This window comes from Chiloscyllium plagiosum, chromosome 22, assembly GCF_004010195.1.
Source record: "Chiloscyllium plagiosum isolate BGI_BamShark_2017 chromosome 22, ASM401019v2, whole genome shotgun sequence".
Taxonomy (NCBI): domain Eukaryota; kingdom Metazoa; phylum Chordata; class Chondrichthyes; order Orectolobiformes; family Hemiscylliidae; genus Chiloscyllium; species Chiloscyllium plagiosum.
The window spans coordinates 38,255,898-38,278,706 of NC_057731.1; the positions used below are offsets into that span (position 1 = coordinate 38,255,898).

At 39.3% G+C, this 22,809-nt stretch overlaps 1 protein-coding gene across 1 annotated transcript in view; it reads right to left on the reverse strand.

Annotated features, from left to right (window-relative positions):
- The window catches only part of LOC122561217 (GDNF family receptor alpha-1-like), a 203,574-nt gene that overhangs the window by 20,791 nt on the left and 159,974 nt on the right, over nucleotides 1-22,809 (reverse strand). The window contains exon 4 of the mRNA XM_043712814.1: nucleotides 12,110-12,455. Within this exon, the coding sequence (XP_043568749.1) occupies nucleotides 12,110-12,455 (346 nt within the window). The remainder of the gene's footprint in view (nucleotides 1-12,109; nucleotides 12,456-22,809) is intronic.

Consider the following 22,809-nt stretch of genomic DNA (forward strand, 5'->3'; position numbering starts at 1 on the left):
TGGACTAGTCAGCAATGTTCACATCCGATGTGTGAATTAAAATATGATCAAAACATAACTTTTTGCAGAGCATAATAATTGTATTAAATTTATTTGTCACCAGTTTGTCAACCCCAGACCCAATCTTAAATGAAGGGTTACTAACTTGAGTATTTCTGAAATATTATCTCCAAGAGATTTCAGAAGAACCCTAAACTGTTTACATTGAGACCTTTGAGATGTTTGTGATTGATGACTTCAGAGTGTTCAAACCAATGAGGTTTCAGCTGAAGAGTGTAGCCCTTTGACTATCCTCAGAGCAGCTTGACCCAGCTTACTCTCTACAACTTTGACAGGCATTAGTAGATAGGGTAGCTAGGGTACAAATGTTCTGGAAGATGGCATAAACTACTCCCAGACCATGACTTTCAACATCAAGCGACTGTGTCCATGACCATCACTAACCTGATCTCACTTGGGGATCTACCACCACCCACCAGCCCCTCCCCCCCCCCACCATCCCCCACAACAGCCTACCACTTTACAGGCCCCAAACCCACACAGCCGGCTTCTACCTTCCTCTGAAAAATCCACAAACAGGACTGCTTGGGTAGACCTATTGTTGCAGTTTGTCCATGCACCAGGGAATTAATCTTTTCCTATCATGACTCAACTTTTTCCCCCTTGTCTAGTCTCTTCCCACTTACATCCATGATTCTTCAGATGCTTCACAGCAGTTTCCAATGTTCCAGTTGCCTAACTTACCTAACTGTCACTGAGGCTGAAGGTTGTAAGCTGCACAGCACATCTAAGTGATAGTTTGAAATCACCTACTATTTGATGCACTGATCCCTTTAAAGAGGTGGAGAGAATTCACATGGCAACCATTTGACCTTCCACTAAAACTCCAAAGGTTGGTAACATTGTTTCCTGTTATGAGGACCCCATTGTCCTGCCACACACTCCAAAGTAGATTACAATGTGGTGATGGTATTTGACATAATAATGTTGACATAGATAATGCCACCATATTTTCAACAATTGCTCTATAACATTTTGGCATACCTTTCAGTAACTTGCACAACTTCTTGTGTGAAGCACCTTTCGTAGTTAGTCTCCAAACGGAATGCAGTGAATCAAGAAGCCCACTCACCACCACCTACCCAAGGGGAACTAGAGATGGATAATAAATGCTGGCCCAGCTAGTGATACCCACATCCCATGAGAGACTAAAAAATGCCTATATCTCTATACACCTCAGCAATGTTAGAAGAACTTTGCCCCTGGCAAGCTCTCATTTGAAATTTCCATTCTCTCACTCATAATAATGATGTAACACATGCAGACACTGGTTGTTATTCTTTAACCCACCCAGGGTGCCAATCTCTGTGATGGTGCTCAGGAATGATGCAGTGCATCATAGTACCTCCATAGAAGGATTTTTTCCTTCTGAGTTAAATTCATATGGAGGTCCCTGTTGTTGTGAAGGACCTAGTGGAAAGAGAAAATGTACAAAAATTAGATTGACACTGATAAGCTGAGCAATAGTAGGCACCGACATGGGCCCCAGATATACCTGCCTCTTTGTCAGGTACATGGAACAGTCCATCTTCCGCAGTTACTCCGGCACCATTCCCTACCTTTCCTCTGCTACTTCGATGACTGTGTTGGCACCGTCTTGTGCTCCCACAAGGAGACTGAACAGTTAATCAATTTCAAGAACACCTCCCATCCTGACCTCAAGTCACTTGGGCCATTTCAGACACCTCCCTCCCCTTCTTGGACCTCACCATCTCTGTTTCCGACGACTGACTCAACACCAACATCTACTTCAAACCCACCGACTTCCACAGCTACCTTGAGTACACCTCCTCCCATCCCCTCTCCTGTAAAAATACTATCCCTTACTGCCAATTCCTCCGCCTCTGCCGCATCTGTTCCCAGGAGAATCAATTCCACTCCAGAACATCCCAGGTGGCTTCGTACTTCAAGGACTGCAATTTCCCCTCCCATGGTCAACAATGCCCTCTAGCACATCTCCTCTGCTTCCCGCACTTCCGCCCTTGAACACCACCCCTCCAACCACAATAAGGATAGAACCCTCTTGTGCTCACCTTACCCCACCAATCTCCAGAAATAATGCATCATCCTCTGTCATTTCTGCCACCTAGAGTCAGACCCCATCACCAGATATATATAGCATTCCCCACTCCATTCAGTATTCCACAGAGACCATTCCCTCCGGAACTCCCTCATTATGTCCACACCTCCACCAACTCATCCTCCACTCCTGGCACTGCAAAAGGCGTAAAACCTGTGCCCACCCCTTTCCCCTCACCTCCATCTGAGCCACTAAAGGATCCTTCAACATTTTCCTGCCCCTCCAATCACCTCATCTACTGTGTCCATTGCTTTCATTGTGGTCTCCTCTACATTGGGGAGACAGGATGTCAACTTGTGGAATGTTTCAGAGAACATCTCTGGGACACACTCACTAAACAACCCCACCAATCAGTGGCTGACCACTTCACTCCCACTCCCACTTCGCCAAGGACATACAAGTCCTGGGCCTCCTCCACTGCCAAATCCTCGCCACCCGATGACTGGAGGAAGAACACCTCATCTTCTGCCTTGGGACCCTCCAAACACAAGGAATCAAGGAATTTGTGTTGCAGATGTTTCATCCCCTGTCTAGGTGACATCCTCAGTGCTTGGGAGCCTCCTGTGAAGCGCTTCTGTGATCTTTCCTCCGGCATTTGTAGTGGTTTGAATCTGCTGCTTCCGGTTGTCAGTTCCAGCTGTCCGTTGCAGTGGCCAGTATATTGGGTCCAGGTCGATGTGCTTATTGATTGAATCTGTGGATGAATGCCATGCCTCTAGGAATTCCCTGGCTGTTCTCTGTTTGGCTTGTCCTATAATAGTAGTGTTGTCCCAGTCGAATTCATGTTGCTCGTAATCTGTGTGTGTGGCTACTAATGATAACTAAGGATACACACACGCAGATGACAAGCAACAAGATCCCTTACCAGCCTAAAACCCATTCCAGGTTCAAATCAAAGACTTACTCTCAGATCTACTTCAATATAACTCTGTAATACACCAGTAGGAATGAGCCAGAACAGCTCCAGCTGGTTCATGCTTTGATTTCTCTGTTGGATACCACTTGCCTTAATTTGAGGTCGATCGCAAGGAGCCCAGCTGTGAATGGGCAGTCATTCTGAGGTGAGGCATGGTGATAAATGCATATTGTAATTCACTCTGTGCAGTAGATGAGTATCAAAATGCGAAGCAGTACTGAGTCCCATGTTCCTAGTGCTCTTCACACTAGCTTATTCTAGTGTTCTAGATTATTTAAATAGCACATGCAAAATTATTATTGTAGTTTATGTGTAAAAGTATACATAATCAGTTTATTTGAAATGCAGTACTAGTTATATTTTTTAATTAAGCTGTGCTTTTATCCTAAGATTCTAAACTATTAAAATAATGGAAATAAAGGATATATTTGATGTACTTGGTATGATTTAAAATGAAGGAAAGCACATTTGTATCGTTTTGTGGTTTATGCAAATTACGCTATTAAAAATCTAAGATATGGGCCAATTTATGATGTTGGTCTTGGACACTGGTTTAAGCACATGCTAAATTCCATTCATGCTACTGATATGAAGGAATTAATAATGTTTTTAAATTTTGAAATAGTTGCTTCATCGCTATGCCCAGCTCAGTCCTATTATTGCAGCAAAGAACACTGGTAGAATTTTAATTTTGTTCCTCAGTAATGCACATTTCAATTCTTATAGTAGCAATTTGCTGTGCTACTTAGACCAAATCTTTGGTTAGACTCCACAGTCACTTGTCAGGAACACTAACATGGCTGCATTAGTTCTGTTTACATGGCAAATGGACTCAGTACTCAAATCAACTGCATTTAGGTTAACTCAATACATTCTGCTTTGATCCCCTGCTCATTGGGGAATTCTTTGAAAGGGCAGAATGAATATTTGAAATGGTATCTGTAAACAATATATGGAATGGACTGTGATAATCACAAATTTCTTTCTGTTGTTGTCCAAGATTTTAACTCAATTCAACCAGTGGGGGCAATTTTTACATGTGTTGTGAGAACTTTAGCTTGACATTGCCAACAAAAATTGGTATCAGTCATTACGCAACCAGCTGTCATGAGTAAAGCAGTAAAAATTTCAAAATACACATTCATGTCAAGAACATGCTGACAAACATCAGATTTTATGTGTATTTTAACATTACCAGAAAATCTTTCTATCACGCCAACCAGATAGGTTACAATCTCACCTAGCTATTGTTAACGAGCAATGGTTATATAAAGAGGAGTTCATCAGAAGACTTTGTGCAATAAGCAAATTAATCAATTTAAACTTCAAAGACTATATAAATCATGTTATACTGTGATTCGTGTGATTATATAATTTCATCATAAAAAGGAAGTTCTGAGAAATGTTCAAAGCTATTTTCCTTCTCTCTTTTTTTTAGCCCATATTTATGTTTTACTTTGTGTATTAGCTTTCATTAGTTATATGGCATCTAATATGATATAGTTCAGTGCCATAGATTCAAATTGTGAAGCAAATAATACTTTTATTTCTCCAGATTACATTTTCCTGATGGTAGCAACTGCAGTGCCTGAATTCTGAGTGAGTAATAAAACAGTTTTGCTGCTGGCATTTAACATCGAAGGTAATGATGTACTAAAAGGGCAGAGAAGAGTAATTGCAGATTTATGTACCATGTTCACATTTTTTTCCAAAACCAGCAGAATTTTCCAAGCTGCCCCGATTTTTTTAAAAGGCATTTTTCCTCTTAATATTTTACATACTGGCAGGATCTTCTGCATCCTCTGGCTTTGAACTTGGAGGTGGATATCAACTCAGATCAAGAGGGCCTGTCACAATGCAACAATTAAAACCGCCAGCTTGTCACTTTCTGACTATAGGGAGTTGTCCCTCAATATACCCCATGGGGACAGAGAAGTGGCAATTGACAGTCACCATCTGCCTTTGCTGCTGACCTCCCTACACCCTTCTCCAAGCACTCCACACCCCATGAAACCCTGTTGTCCAAATGCCTTTGTCCTGGGTCACTCCATAATACTGGGACTTCAGTGCCTGTCCTTCCAGCAAAAGTCACAGCCTCTGCAATGGCACTGTTGAGCAAAGGAGCTACCATCCTCTGATTGGCAAAACTTCAAACTTGATGCTTGATTCCTGGAAAAGACCCACTAATAGCCTCAGCATAGCCTAATAGGCTTGAGATTGGTGGGCCTTCTTGAAACAACGCAACATAGTTCTCTCACTGGCTCCAGCCCACAGATAAGACCAGCAAGCCTCAATAAGGTTTCACTTATAGATGTGAGCAGTATGTTCAAAAGAAAAGGTGATCCAGAAATCGAAACCTAGCCATCATTTCCACTTCCAACAAAATATTGTCTGTCAATCTTTCAGTAATTTGCCAGTATAAGATATATATTGCTGGACTAAATTAAATTAAATTAAATTGCGGACAAATTATCGTAAATAGTCACATAAACCTGAATTCTCTTGTGTTTAGCGCTGGAAATGTGTTGCTGGAAAAGCGCAGCAGGTCAGGCAGCATCCAGGGAACAGGAGAATCGACATTTCGGGCATAAGCCCTTCTTCATTCCTGAATGAAGAAGGGCTTATGCCCGAAACGTCGATTCTCCTGTTCCCTGGATGCTGCCTGACCTGCTGCGCTTTTCCAGCAACACATTTCCAGCTCTGATCTCCAGCATCTGCAGACCTCACTTTCTTCTCTTGTGTTTAGGCAGTTGAAGAATTAAATAACTGAGTTATTTAGAATAATTAAGGGATTTCACAGTGAGAAGATTTTCTATCCAATATTCAGCTCTGTTCTGGGCATAGGAATGTTGAAGAGAGTCAGATGTTTTATTTCGTAAGTTCAAGAGAAGGAGACGCTGTTAAAATCTGGTTCACAGAAACAATAAAATATCTGTTACTGTCTCCAAAAGTATACAATTGTTAATAAGATGTATCCAAATTGTACCACTCTTGACAAAAGGTGAGCCTTATCATAGGAAACTTCTATTACTCCTATAAAAATATCTTGTTTCATTCTTGAACCTGTCAATTTAAATTTGTATCAAAAGTATCCAAAGAAGATAAACAGCTTCACCTCAGAGCAGAGTAATATGTGGTGAATTAGAATAATACTCATATCATAATAAATCAATATAATATATAACTCGCTGTGAACAATGGCACAAAACATTTGGTTGTGTCTTGTGAAATGATCAAGCTACAGATTTAGAGAACGATGACTTTTAAGTTGTCAATTGCCTATGATCCTTTAGCTTTTCCCACAAGAAATCTATTTTAATAATTAGAACATTTTGCTAACTTTGTTTAAGAAATATAATGAAGCACAGAGATGTGCTCTAGAGTTGTGTTTGACTTCATAGTTTAACCCCAGTCTCTGGAGATGGCAATTCACAAGGGTAGCTGTTTTTCTGGCTCGCTCTGTCTGGGGTGTAATCTGATCATGGCCCATGCAAGGGGAGAATTTAACTGCAGTGAATTTCAGATATCATCAAGGCAGTTTGATCTATTGTGAAGCCAGATAATGCTGTTGCAAGCTTTAGAGGTTTGCTGGAACAATTTCTTTCCTTCACCTCAAAATTAATCTGTGCCCTCTAGTTCTGGATAACTCTGCCCCGGGGAGGAGACTTTGTCTGTTTATCCTATTCTTGCCCCTCATGACTTTATGGGCCTCTGTGGGGTCGCCCCTCAGCCTCCGACACTCCAGGGAAAAGAGCCCCATCTTATTCAAGCTCTCCCTATGGCTCGGGCCCTCCAATCCTGGCAACATCCTTGTGGATCTTTTCTGGGCCCTGTCAAATTTCACAACATCCTCCCAATGGGAAGGAGACCAGAATTGCTTTAAAAGGAACTGTTCACGTTTTAGTACTATCTCCTTGATGCCTCAATCTGATGTCCCTATGAAATAAATTATGCCACCTAATGTGTTTCTTAGTTATTTCGTTTGAACAGCATTAACTGATATGGCTGCAACTAATATTATGACAAGTATTTTTTTGTTACTGCATTTGAATAAGTGAAATTAACTGACCTTTATAGGACATCGATAGTCACAGGTGAAGTGCTGGAAGACTGGAGGTTGGTTAATGTGGTGCCACTGTTTAAGAAGGGTGGTAAGGTCAAGCCAGGGAACTATAGACCGGTGAGCCTGATGTGGGCAAGTTGTTGGAGGGAATCCTGAGGGACAGGATATATATGTATTTGGACAGGCAAGGACTGATTAGGTTTAGTCAATGTGGCTTTGTGTGTGGGAAATCATGACTCACAAACTTAATTGAGTTTTTTGAGGACGTAACAAAGAGGATTGATGAGGGCAGAGCAGTAGACGTGATCTATATGGACTTCAGTAAGGCGTTTGACAAGGTTCCCCATGGGAGACTGATGAGCAAGGTTAGCTCTCACGGAATACAGGGAGAACTAGCCATTTGGATACAGAACTGGCTCAAAGGTAGAAGACAGAGGGTGGTGGTGGAGGGTTGTTTTTCAGACTGGAGGCCTGTGACCAGTAGAGTGCCACAAGGATCAGTGCTGGGTCCTCTACTTTTTGTTATTTACATAAATGATTTCGATGTGAGCATAAGAGGTACAGATAGTAAGTTTGCAGATGACACCAAAATTGGAGGTGAAGTGGATAGCGAAGAGGGGTACCTCAGATTACAACAGGATCTGGACCAGATGGGCCAATGGGCTGAGAAGTGGCAGATGGAGTTTAATTCAGAAAAATGCGAGGTGCTGCAGTTTGGGAAAGCAAATCTTAGCAGGACTTATACGCTTCATGATAAGGTCCAAGGGAGTGTTGCTGAACAAAGAGACCTTGGAGTGCAGGTTCATAGCTCCTTGAAAGTGGAGTTGCAGGTAGATAGGAGAGTGAAGAAGGCATTTGGTATGCTTTCCTTTATTGGTCAGAGTATTGAGTACAGGAGTTGGGAGGTCATGTTGCGGCTGTACAGGACGTTGGTTAGGCCACTGTTGGAATATTGCATGCAATTATGGTCTCCTTCCTATCGGAAAGATGTTGTGAAACTTGAAAGAGTTCAGAAAAGATTTATAAGCATGTTGCCGGGGTTGGAGGATTTGAACTATAAGGAGAGGCTTAACAGGCTGGGGCTGTTATCCCTGGAGTGTTGGAGGCTGAGGGGTGACTTTATAGAGGTTTACAAAATTATCGGAGGCTGAGGGGTGACCTTCTAGAGGTTTACAAAATTATGAGGGGCATGGATACGATAAATAGACCAAGTCTTTTCTCTGGGATCGGGGAGTCCAGAACTAGAGGGCATAGGTTTAGGGTGAGAGGGGAAAGTTAAAAAAGAGACCTATGGGGCAACTTTTTCACACAGAGAGCGGTATGTGTGTGGAATGAGCTGCCAGCGGAAGTGGTGGAAGCTGGTACAATTGCAACATTTAAGAGGCATTTGGATAGGTATATGAATAGGAAGGGATTGGATGGATATGGGCCAGGTGCTGGCAGGTGGGACTAGATTGGGTTGGGATATCTGGTCGGAATGAACATGTTGGACCGAAGGGTCTGTTTCCATGCTGTACATCTCTATGACTCTATGATTCTATCTACCTGTGTGTTCAATAAATTACTTCAAATGAGCCTCATGTTAACAAGTCAGTCAGAATTATGTTTACATACATGGGACAGGCATGTTACAGGCATGTTCCTAATCTTACATTGTTGTGGAGGACATACAGTCATAGAGTCATAGAGATGTACAGCATGGAAACAAGCCCTTCGGTCCAACACGTCCATGCTGACCAGATATCCTAAACTAATCTAGTCCTAATTGCCAGAACTTAGCCCATATCTCTCCAAACCCTTCTATTTATATACCCATTCAGATGCCTTTTAAATGTTGTAATTGTATCAGCCTCCACCACTTCCTCTGGTAGATCATTCCAAATACACATTACCCTCTGTGTGAAAACGTTGCCCTTTAGGTCCCTTTTAATTTTTCCCCTCACCCTAAACCTATGCCTCTAGTTCTGGACTTGCCCACCCCAGGGAAAATATCTTATCTATTTATCGTATCCATGTTTCCATAATTTTGTAAACCTCTATAAGTCACCCCTCAGCCTGTGACACTCCAGGGAAAACAGCTCCAGCCTATTCAGCCTCTTCCTATAGCTCAAAGCCTCCAACCCTGGCAACATCTTTGTAAATCTTTTCTGAACCCTTTCAAGGCCTTATTGAGTTGAAGAAAGTCGGGTGTCATAGTAATGGAGGCTCTGTCACGGAGCCAGAAGCTCTGGATTTGAGTCCCATTTCAGTACTTGATGATCAAAGAAGATATGTTCATGATTCAGACAAACAGGGTAAATATCAACTTGTAAGTCCTCCCCAAAAATACCAATTCCAGCTGGTAATAATGGAGAAGATTCCTGATCTGTCATGCAATGGCAAAAACAATTGATGGCTATGCCATCACTGTCCATAATTCTGATCTAAAAATGCATCATGCTACAATAATTCTTTGGGGAGCAGATTGGCTCAGTCAGCTTGATCTGTGTGACTGGTGCCAACAGCACAGGGTATCACCTCCATGCCAGTTGGGCTGTATTTGGGACCTGTCTCCTTACCTTATCCATGGTGAAGATCGCCACACTATAGATTCAGCCTATTTTTGGACAGACAACTAAATAAGAGAAATGACCTTTACTGGGCTAAAATAATATTCATCAAGTGATATACAGTGCTTGTTACGCATTTTTAAAGAGTCATTTAAGGTAGTGAACTCCTGGCTAACTATTTATCAAAAACAGTAAAAGCAAAGTTCTGTGAATGGTGGACATCAGAAATAAATCTGAAAAAAAATAGCAAGTGTTGGGGATTCTCAGTAGCTCTTGGAGCATGTGTGGAGAAAGAAACAGAGCTTAAGGCAGCACAGTGGCTCAATGGTTCGCAATACTGCCTCAGTGCCAGTGATCTGGATTCAATTCCAGCCCTGGGCAACTGTCCATGTGGAGTTTGCACATTCTCACTGCATCTGCATGGGTTTCCTCCGGGTGTACTGATTCCTTCCCACAGTCCAAAGATGTGCAGGTTAGGAGAATTGGCCATGCTAAATTGCCCATAATATCCAAAGATATGCAGGCTAGGTGGGTTAGCCATGGGAAATGCAGGATTACAGGGAGAAGATAGGGAGGTGGGATACTCTTTGGAGGATCTGTGTCAACTTGATGGGCTGAATGACCTGCTTTCACACTATAGGGATTCTCATGTTTCAAGTCCAATATGGCTCTTCTTCAGAACATAAAAAGGTATATTAGACTCAAACATTAACACTACTTCTCTCTCCTCAGTTGCTGCCAGACCTGCGGCATATCTCTGGCACTATTTGATTTCCTTTTTAAAGTGTTGAGTTTTGTTCTCACAATTCAAGCAACTTCAGAGCTGAGGAGCCCAAGATTTCTCACTATTTGATCACTGAACTACTGACAAACACTTTCAGATCATGCACATAACAAAAACTGCATAAATCAAAATAAATGGCTTTCCACGCTGTCACAATGTCCAAACAATGCCTTCAATTGCTCTAGCATAACGGTTTCAATTCCCATTTCAACTATTTTGAGATCTCGATATATTACATTGCAAATTTAGTATTACATTCTTGGTTGTATTGTGTCATACACACTTGCCCACAAAAACATGGCTTGTGTTGTACTGTATTTGCCGAAGGATTTTTACAGTAAGCAGACAGATTTACATCCATTAAAACTGGCTGAAGGTTAATTAAAGGTCCCAACCAATGTTAATTCATTGTAACACCCAATCACCAAAAATATTGCAGTATTTATCATCCTGATTACCTTACTGGGGGATCAGTGCATGTTAATTGCTTATGAAAAAAACTAGCAAATAAATCTTAAAAACTAAGGAATTATTGATAGTCCTTTGAAGCTCAGCAGTAACTTCCATGCATGGAATATCACACCAGTGATTGCACATGTTATTGTTCCATCACAAAGCATATTAGACATGAATGACATTGTTGAGTGTAAATTATCAAGTGTTCTTCAGCAATAGAATAAATGAAAAATCTTATTAACTAGTTTGATATTCAAAACTATGAAATGGTGAATTAATGATGAAAGCAATTCCAGAGCCACAGTCCAGTAGGTTTCAAATGCCACTGGCAGCCAACGGAACAGAAAAATTGGGTTGCATTTAGAACAGGTGGCCAATTTCCTATCACCTTTTTTTTCACCCTTGCTAAAGTTGAATTTGATCCTCTCAAAGATTTAATCATCATTTTCCACCAACATGTAATGTCACTTGCCCTTCATTGACAATTTTTGCTCAAGCTGTTAAACAAAGCATCGAGGAACTGCAGACTGCTCTATTTTATAGGAGATGAGTTTGACAGGATTGGTACAGAAGCATATTACCTGCTGTTCAGTGAAGACAGAAATAATTGCTATGGTCATTATGTCTACTAACTAATGCATTCAATAAGAATTCATTTATGATTTTGCAAACACATAGTAACCAGAGGAAATCTTTCCTCACAGAATGGTTTCAAAAACACATCTGAGTGAAGAAGCAGAGTAGTAAAGAACACAAATAGGAACAAATTATCAGCAAATAGTTTATATCATTATTCCTTAATGGTGCATAAAACACAGATGCTGAGATATTATTCCAGTTACGTAATGTTTATATATGCAATATATATTTGAGCATAGTGAAAATTACAATGAAGTCCGTAGAGTGAAGCAGAATTTTGCAATGTTCATGGACAATGTACAATTTTTAGCTTTTCCTATGTACTGCAGTTCATATTGCTCTAAGTCTGGTTCAAACCTCTAGATAATTCATTTTGGTTATCAACCATTTCACTGGAACTAACAACAAGAAACAGACTTTTATTATTTTGCTCTAGTTGTCAGGTTTTCCCAGTTGCCTAATACCCTGGTGGAAATTCTGAAACAGAATCTTGGCAATTTTAGCAGCTATAAACTTCTTTCTGCATTCTCATTAATCACTTCTCTGCCAACTGGTATCTTACCTGCAGATGTAATTTGTCTTGCAGGTATCAGCCAAAGACAAGCAATTTGGCTTTTCATCATCCTGGTAAGAGCAAATAGGCACAATCATCTGTCGTCGTCGTTCTATGCAAGCCATATCCCGACAGGAACAGAACAGCATGCCATAGGTGTATTTTGCAGGAACACGGTCAAAGAATTGTCGCAGGGCTCTGTGGCACTTTCTTCGGTTGCAGATCTCTGATGCAGAAACACGGGCTGTGCAGGGCGAGATGTACATCGATCGGAATTTTTTGCAGTTATCATTCAGGTTGCAAGCTTTGGCACCATCCAAACAACTGTTTCCCTTTGAACCTATGCGTTCTGCACCTGATACAAAAGAAATTGCATATCACAGATATTGTAATAACTTCTTTATAATGATGTTCCCTTACATGTTTGGGATGCTACTTACCTATAAGGAAAATAGCTTTCAATACTTTATAATGAAACTTGATTAAATCTTGGGTTGTAATGAAGACAACTGTATGATCACTATAGAGGTAAACACACAATATTAATCTTTGGAATGAAATCTTTGATGAGTATTTAAGAGTAATTTCAAAACATTTTGAAAGTACTTTCAGTGTTCAAGTCTTCTTCCTGTCTAATTGTTTCCTCTTGTTGCCACTGGCCCAATTGCATCTGTCCACTCAGGTGTAATGATTTACTTGAGAAGTACAGCTCCAAAAAAAACAGATTAAATAAAGTCAATTTAACTTGCTGTCCACATAATTGGATGTCTACCTAAAAATCAGCAAGAGAACTTGAAAAAAAATGATTTGGTTGATTGGGTGCATTGTCAGGATGCTATAAAATAAATGTGTGAAGGGTGACCACTATATTGGCATCAGGAACAATTTACCCAAAGCTTAGAAATCTTTTGTAAGTTTTTCATCTCTTAAAGCGTCGCACATTTAAACAAAATTCTTGCCATTACTTGCCATTTTCGAAAGCTTGAAATTTAACTTGAAGATCAGTAGCCCATTTAAAGATAGTTAATGTTCTTAGTGGTATTGGAAGCAGGGTCAGTAATAACTTTCAAAAGAGCCTAGAAAGAGAAAAGTGATCAGGCAATAGGAGAAGATCGGGCAATAGCGGAAGAATCAGGATTAATTGGAAAACTCCTCTGTCCTGTATGATTCCATGATGACTCCTGAAGTCACACCATTTGAACAGCAGAATAAGCAATAATTTTAGTTTGCTCTGGCTTTTTGTGGTACTTAGATTAGGACACTATGCCCAGTCAGTGCAATGTCCCAGTCACCAACAGGACTAATATTTGATCCTGAAACCTTGCAATTTAAAAATTGTGAGACGATTGTTGATTCTTCTGGTTAAGATAGATTTTGTGATTTTGTGTTCTTGAGCTTTGTGTGATAGGATTACATGTCTGGAATTGACAAAGAAGGTCAGTTGGCGTTACAGTAGTTTGCATCTGTTAAAACTAGTGGTTGTCAGCACAGGGACAATGAGCTGATCAGCAGTTCCTCTGCTGTTCCATTTTGTGATTCTAATAAATGACTGGTTAATATATTTAGGATGAGGTTGCCTAAAACAAAATTGGGAATAGTATAGGGTTTTATCTTGTTTGAGATTAAATACTTGTGGGTTGCTTAAAATAAGCAGATTGCTGTCATTGATATCTTTCTGGCTGCAAGCACAATTCATCATGTATTTCTTTAGATTTCAAACATTGTCACCTTATGCAGCTATCTTTGGCTGAGTAATACTTTGTGGCAATATCTCTCTATTTGATAAAGTCATACTCTATACAGCAGATCACAATCATACTGAGATCTTTGTAAAAGTATCCTGGAGCAAGACCATGAGCTGGCACAGTTAGGACCTTTATTTTAAGTTCTGCTAACCTCTATGAAGAGAGTTTGTCGATAATGTGGTTGTTCTTGTTTGGAAAAAAAAAGATATATCCAGTGTTCCTGGGCCCACAAGTAATTTCAAAGCATTAATTTGAATTAATGGTCATAAAATGTGATAGATGTCATCAGTGTAGTGGGTATTCACATGCATGATTCTGTAATATCATTCTTATCACTGAATCATTGGGTGACTCTGTGCTGAACTACTCAGAGTCCGTCAACAGCACTCCCAAGCTTGTTCCCAGCATTTTCCCTTTTTCATGTTTGAAAATTGTTGCAATTTCCACAAAAGAATTAAGAGAGAGGTTGAACGAGACCTATGAAAGAGAGGGGGATGTATTGTTGAAGTGGGGCCAGTATGGTACAGGAGGAGCGCACTTGTAATAACTCAGTCAAATGCTTCATTGTAGTTATTACTGCTTTAGACTTGACTCCAAGATATCACCTTGGGGTCTTAACTACCATTTCGGTTTGCCCTGTGCTCCACTGTTGTGTGTGCAGGGGCCAGTTTTCAAATAGTTCAAGAAAGGTGTAATGTTGACAGAAATTGAAAGCTTCTTGATTTATTTATCAAATTTCAGCAATTCATTTGAAGACTGGTATCTAGATCACTCATTGTTTGGAGTAATGAGTGCATCACAGATGGTACACAGTCTGGTGGCTTTGTGCCTGTCCTACAAATAGTGCTGGACTCTAGTTTGCTTATTTATGTATCCTTAAGCCTATTTAAGATATGTGTTTACAGGCATGTATGACAATTGCATTAGGTGGCATTTGAGCATCAATAGAGAATTTGAGTTGTGACATCCGATCCCCACCAACCCAATTTTACATTACTGACTGTCCAATTAAGATGGAAATGCACAGGAATTTCTTCTCAAGACGGTCATGAATTCCTAGTCCAGAGAGCTGTAGTGGCGGAATCATTGAACATACTCAAATTTGATACACAGATTCTTGAACTGTAGGTGAGTCAAGAATTATGGGGAATAGCCAAGGATTCAGGATGAAGTTCAGATCAGCCAAGTTGTTTTCATTGATAAAGCAGGTACTAGGTGCCATATGACTGTCTCTTGGTCCTATCTCTTATTTTCTTATGTTTTTCACCTAGGAAATATGCAACGAGCAGGTAAAAACTTCTCCTAATAGCCATAACCTCACCTGCCTCTACACTTCAATGTAATAGGTCCTATAGTGTTATTTAAAGTCAAACAGAGGAACTTTCATTGTCTCTTGGATGACATTTATTTATCAATGAACAAAACCAAAATGGATCAACTCAGCACTGCTGGGATACTGCTGAGTACAAATTGGCTGATGTGCTTTCCTACTGAACAACAGGGAGCACACTTCAAAAGTAATTCATTGATTGTGAAGGTCTTGTAATAGAAGTTCATTTCTTTTTCCTCTCTGTGGTCACAGACCAGCTATATGAAAGAGTAGAATCAAGAGTTGGGACATTTATAGATACACATACGCCATCAATAACACTTTAGGGAAACCTATACAGAAAACAGAAATGCCGAGCTTTTTTTCACTGCTAGCTGGTTTCCATGGAGAAATTAGGGTTGCAGTTTGTTCTGGCAAAAAAAAATGTGCTGCAGCTGCTTGATGCCGCTGGCACTCCTGGTTGTGAGATTTTGACAGCTATCTTCTATTGTTATTTAGAAAGGAAACAGTAGAATAAAAATTCACAGTTGTCTTCACCTCAACAGTCACTGACAGTGTTGTTCCCGTACTGGGATTAGTTTGAAGCTCTGATTGTAGAAGACTGCATATTGCTGTCACTGTTTCGTGATCCATAGCCTCATAAGATAAATCATTTCTAACAAGCTAAGGGAACTGATCCTTGGTCTCTACACACAGATAATTGGGTGAGGGCAGGTGTAGATCATGAACAAAGATCATGTTGCTTGAGAGCCTCTGCTGCTTCCTCTAGAACCAGCAAATAAAGCGGCAAACCAAGAAATCTTATGTTTAGAGGTGTTGTACTGTCACATTAAATTGCAGTTGACATTCATGCATAGATGAAAGGCATGAACCTGATTAACAAAACAAAACACAGATACAACATGCTTAAAAAGCAGCGCAAAAACCTAAAGGAAGGAACAAGTGCAAGCAAAAAGCTAATTTGATAATTCAACAAACACAATAACTTGTGAAAGTACAGTCCAATGCTATAAGACAATAAGAAAACCAACACATTGCAGTCTCCTGGCATTGTAATTTATTTTTTGAAATATTTTTGCTCAGCAAAATACTATTTGTGTCTCTCATGTCCTTTGTTTTGTTGCATGATAACTTAATGAATTTAGCAGCCTATTGATCTAAATAATGTACACATATTGGCTGTCCCATACTGGATGTGATTTGGAGATGCCGGTGTTGGACTGGGGTGTACAAAGTTAACAATCACACAATGCCAGGTTATAGTCCAACAGGTTAATTTGGAAGCACTAGCTTTCGGAGCGCTGGTCCCTCATCAGGACAACTACCGCATGTTACAAAGATTTTCATGGAATTGAAAAGTTAATGCAACCTGCAATTATCACCGAAGATTAAGTGAGATATTTGGGAAAGTGAATTATTTTTTGCAAGTTGTTTTCTCTACCTTGGGCAAGTTTTGACTTTTCAATAAAATAATATCCATTTGATTTGGAAAGAAAACTATAAAAACATTTGATAGCGAAAAGAATACTATGATTTTGGTTTGCTGCTACAAAACATACGTTATGCTTTTTCCAATATTACTGAACAAGGTGCTATTTGCACAGTATTACCTTGGATTGGTTTTACAGCAGTCAACCCTAAAATATTCATTTACACCAAACTGACATTACAGACATGGAATTGCTCATGTTACTAATGTGAAAACAGAGGGAACCAAAGAAAAAATATGAATATATCAGAAATATACTCAGATGTCACAACTAGAGTACAAACTTTCAGTTTTTATGCTTTGCTAGATTTGGTAAATTAGTCCAACAATAGAATGTACTTCTCCGTGTTCTCAATTACTGCAACGAGGTCAAAGAGATGATACTTGTATTTTATTTGACTAAGGCTGAATTGCATCGGGTTTTTTTGGAGGATTTCTCACTGCAAGGCCTAACGGATATTTTTATCCTATTTTACCAATATTTCCTCATTAATTGACAATCATCCCAACCCCCAACGGTATCTCTCATGTCTGATTTCTGCCCCACCTTACCAGCTGGAATTTCCAGAACAGTAGATATCTACAAAATATTGACATCCCATGCACCTACAGTGTCTCTAAAAGCCTATGGTGCACACGGATAAGCCCAGTCAGTTCAGTGCTGCCTTGTATGGTTCCTGACATTTGCATTGGACATGGTAGGCAGGGAGACTTTGCTGTTCCATTTGCAGGCATGAACTTGGAGGTCCTGGTGGATGCAATGGTACCAACATGGGACGTTCTCTTCCTCCCAGGACAAGCAACAGAGGTTAAGACAACTAACCATACCAGCCTGGTCCAAGGCTGCCACCTGTCTCAGCTATCTGGAGGATTGCCCAGCAAGGTAGGAAGGCCAATGTCCTTCACCACTTTACCAGGGAAGGTGCCAAAATCTTCTTCCACACTTACTCTATCTGTGCTATTGTACTCAGCTTAAATCAAGCCTCATGCTCTTTCTCTTCTCTATTGCCTGCAACACCTTCCTTCACTTACTGTCACCCAATCCAACTCCTGAAAGCAAGAATCCTGCATACACGGTGTGCTGCCTACTCACTTTCTCAGGACATTTCTCAACCTGCAACTAAAGCAACAGCTGCACCATCATTTTCATCTCACATTCCAGGAGAAGTGAATGAGCAGTTAGAGGTACAGTCTGGTACAATCTGTGTGCTGGGTGCATGCCCCTGAGTGCACAGTGAGTGCAGCAGCATTACAATGACAGTTAGTAATGCAGTCCAAGGTATAGCATTGAAGGATAATGTAAGTCAATCAGAGATGTCCCCTTAGTGTTCTTGGAGGCTGGCAGATGTTGAATGCCAATGTCCGTAGATGTAGAGTGTGTGTGGCTGGTGCCCATGGAGTGTACCTGTGCTTGCTATCCAATGTAATGGCCATTCAGAGCAAGTGGTGAGTTGAATCCACCAAGCGCTAGCTCTGGCTTCCTTGTTGGGTTTTCTCAACATTGAGCTTGTTTGATAAGTTTGGTAAGATGGGAGACTGAATACTAATGTGGCGAGTTGCAGTGTTAACAAGACATTTGATTATCAATAATTACCATCAATTGGTTATTTGCCACTACCTGGCGAGAGTTTCACTGTGCCACTTGTGAAGAGCATAACAGATGGAGCAAGGTGACCTCAATGTGGAAGTTTGCTTCACAGGACTTGATATCTGATTTGCTACACATTTCACCATAGCCCACATTGCTCAGACTGCTGTAAGATTTTCCCCAAAGTGTTACTTTATAGCAAAGGTGACTGATATATGTGACATATCAAGAAGATATTCAAATCCTTTTGAGAGTTGCTGAATGGCAAGAAAAGTAATTTATAGAATGCAATAGTAGTAGATTTTGTAACAAGATAATTGCCTGTACCACAGGACAAATAGCAGTTTTAAATCAATTTCAAAGCCAGCATTGATAATATTTTGATGATTGTTTGACAGCAACGACTTGAGTACCGATGATAAAAAAAATCATTGCACTGATCAGGATAATTCACAAGAAACAGCAAACAAAAGATGAAACAATGTATATATTGTACAAGTACAGAATGTTGGGTGTTGGCAACAGGTAATCTAATTGGCAGAGATGTTACCATGGAGAATGCATTAGTTAATGATAATTGACAGATAATTGTCAAACTTTGCTTATGTTTTAAACAAGGCATGTTGACTCTGATCTATCAGGGCATTGTGCTGAAGCTCTCACTTATCTTGCAACATTGAAACAGGCAGCATGTGTGGACAAGTTCTTTCTATCTGCAAAGAACAAGCCCTGAGCATTAAGCCATGTAGCATCCAGTACATGCAGATATGTCATACCATGACATACTGACAACCTTAAATTCTTTGTCAGTGTAATCCTTTGCACACTCAGGATTACTTAGCAAATGTTTCCAATCATGGGAATCACATCTAATGCTAGATATTGTTGGACCAATCTGAATCAATCTGGCTTGTTTAAAATGTAAACAACTTGGCAGTTACCTGTCAGCCATCATTAATCAGTGGATTCTCCATTGCAATGCCTCTAATAATTAGAGTCTGCATGCCAACAGTCAGCACTGTCCTCTCAAATGTAAATATTGTCATCCTTTTACTTTGCAAACTGTCAGGGTGAGTGAAAGTTGAAAATATTTGACAAAATGGTTATTTATTGTTAATATTTTAATGGTAATATTATAGCAAGTCTAAAGATGGCAACTTAGAAATAAGAAAATCTCAGAAAATAAAAATTATTGGCTGACATACATCAATTTTCACTGTCTCGAAGAATGACCTTCCTGTATGGGAAAAGCAAATCTCCTAAAGTCTTACAAAATAACAGGGCTAATCTGTTGGTGAGTAATCTCCTTGTTAATATAGTAAGAATTAGTTTCCAAATTCAAGGAAGAATTGGTGTTGCAGGAATGTCCATTTAGAAATAGTTGTAATTTTTAAAAAGATGTAATTTGGCAGGAAGAAAGGGAGGAAACAATATAAAGAAAATGTTTCCATTATGAGGAGGATGTGGGAAGTGAGAAACCTGTACATTTGTGCAGCAAATTCTTTGAACTTGAGAGGACAGGCTGTTCAAATTTCATAAGGATCTTTGCCATTGTAGAGACACAGTACAAAAGCACAAAAGTTATGCTAACCTTTAATAATCACTGATTAGGCTTCAGCTGGAGCGCTATATCCAATATATGCCTATTTGAAGGATAGAAAACAATAAGGGTATGTGAAGGAGCAATTGAGTGGAATTAATTGGATAGCTCTTTCAACAAGCCAGCAAAGGTATGACAGACTTAATGGCTTCCTTCTGTAATGCAAGGTTGAATGATTCTAGGTTCTCTCACAAGAGAATATCAACAGACTACAGAGTGAGGGAAATAGATTTGTTTTTGTTTCTGACTCATTAACGGAGACTTCAGTTAGGTAAAAACAGTCCTGATGAAGGGCTTTTGCCCAAAACGTCGATTTTCCTGCTTCTCGGATGCTGCCTGAACTGCTGAGCTTTTCCAGCACCACTCTAATCCGGAGACTTCAGTTAGTCCAGTGGTAAGCAAACTTTCAGAACCAGGATTACATAAAATATACAAATGCTTGTAAACTCCTTGTTGGAATCTGTGCTCCTGATGAGGATTTTCTCTTGTAGTCCACTGGTGCAACATTCCTGCCATTTACCCCGGTTGAGCCTGACTACAGAAAAGAGATTGAATCTATAATGATTCTTGTCTGACTCAAAACCACACCCAGGTACACCATATTTATTTAATCAGACATGATAACAGGTAGATAATATCAAAATGATAAATCTTAATTACAATTTTTATTGTGTTTCTTTTACTTCCCTTGAATTTGTTTTGAAAACATTTATTTAATTTGTGAATTTGTGAATACTGATGACACCATAGTGAAGTAGTGGGGAACAATTGTATCCAATAATATATTAATTAATCCAGAATGCACAAAGCTGAGATGCCAAGATTGGAGAAATAGTGTGATTTTTAGGACAACTTATATCTATACAGCATCATTAATGTAATAAAATACTGCAAGGCATTTCAAATGAAATGATAAAACAAAATGTGACACCACACCAATATATAATGAGATCTATGAACATCAATTCAATTCCCTTATAATGCCACCCTAAGTCAATCTTCCCAACCTGCTTCCACATCTGTTTCAGTGTTTAGGGAACTTGAAAGCAACAAATAGGGTGGTAAGTGTGAAGTAGTGGGTGAGTTCTGAATAAATATAAATATAAAATAGCCACTAATAGAACTAATAAAGATTTTAGGAGAAATTTATTATTCTGGAAGTGTTAAATGGTGGAACTTGCTGCTACACGGAGTGATTGAAAGAGATAGCATTGGGATATTTAAGGAAAACATTGATGCATACAGGAGGGATAAAGCTATAGATGAGTTGGGAGGGGATGGCATGAGATCATGACAATGAAAAGAAGTTTGTCAGACTGGAGTAGGCCAAATGACCTATTTCTGTTCTGCAGATTCTATTGAATTTGAAAATAAAATATGAAAAGAGTAACAAAAGGTCTGCCTTAATTCATTGTTCTCATTAATTTTTAAGATCTATCTTGATGACAAAATCTATATGTTTCAACTCGTAACTACATTAAAGTCTAATTGCATTTTATTATAGTGCATAAGTAAATTTCCCCGCAAAATAATTAGTGGTACTAGGTAAGAATGGTTGATTCTTTATATTTTATTTGTGCAATAACCTGGATTATTATTAATTAGACATATACATGATTTACGTGAGAAGAATGGAGGAATCATACAATAAATTACAGCAGAAAACACATATGTAAAACTGCACAAGGGATCTTAAGTCTGTGATCTGGGTATTCCAGGAAACAGTAATAAAGTATAGTGGATTTAATTGGTACCTTTGGGTGTTTCTGTTATTCAGCAGCATTCCATTGAATCAGCAGTCTGCTTCATTATTGTGCATATACAAAATTAATTGCATTTCTTTCTACTAGTGCTATCATCCACCAGCAGGCAAAAGCTTGCTGTGAATTGCTGCTACAGCAAAAGCTATAATGCTGCAGATCTTACTGTCATTTCAGAGTCCCATTTAATATTATCATTTTTCAAATTTACGTTCCAATCCAATAATCTCTCAAGAATTTTGTATCAAATCAGATAAAACAAGGTCATGACTCGTGTAATTAAATCTCTAAGCATCTTTGTCTCTTCCAGTTGACATGGTAAAAATTACATTCAGTGTGTTTGCAGACTCTTGAGGATACTCTCGGCTGATCATATAAATGATTTCTTAGGTATTGAATTACAAAATGAAAAATGAAAAATCTGTTCAATTCTTTCTATATTAATAAGCAAGGACTCAGGATGCTGAGATGTAACAAAACACAAGCTATGTGTGCATCATGCAATGTCACTGAGATTCAAGCTTGGAAATTCATGTTAGTGGTATGAACGGACAAATACTTCATGTATTTCAATGAAATTCTTATGTCCACAATGTTTTAGACAACATCAGCTTGGTTGAAAGCAACAAATTAATAAAATCACATCAAAAATGGAAAGAACAAGTAATTTTACATGTTGCCGCATCCCACTGATATTGTCAAAATTATTATGTGGCTATTAAACTTGTCTTTTTCTTACAGTCTTAGATTGCACCTTAATTCACAAAATCAGACACTTAGTAATATTGAAAAATGTTGCTACGGTGATTGTATTCGTATAAATAAAAATCCTGGACTGTCTAATTGTTTTCATTTTATTTAGAAAGCTAATGGGATATCAGGGATTGCATCAACAAGGCACATTGCTTTCCTAGGATTTGCTTGATCACTTTTGGAGGTTTGAAAGGCAAAGTAGAAGTTTTTTTTGTTTTATCCTATATTGGTCAGCAGCTTTTTCTTTGTTTTTTCCTAAGAGATAGCATGACTTGTTTGGAGTGATGGAATTGTGGGAATGGTGAGAACATAGGGGTAAAAACAATAACTGCAGATGCTGGAAACCAGATTCTGGATCAGTGGTGCTGGAAGAGCACAGCAATTCAGGCAGCATCCAACGAGCAGCGAAATCGATGTTGCGGGCAAAAGCCCTTCATCAGGAAT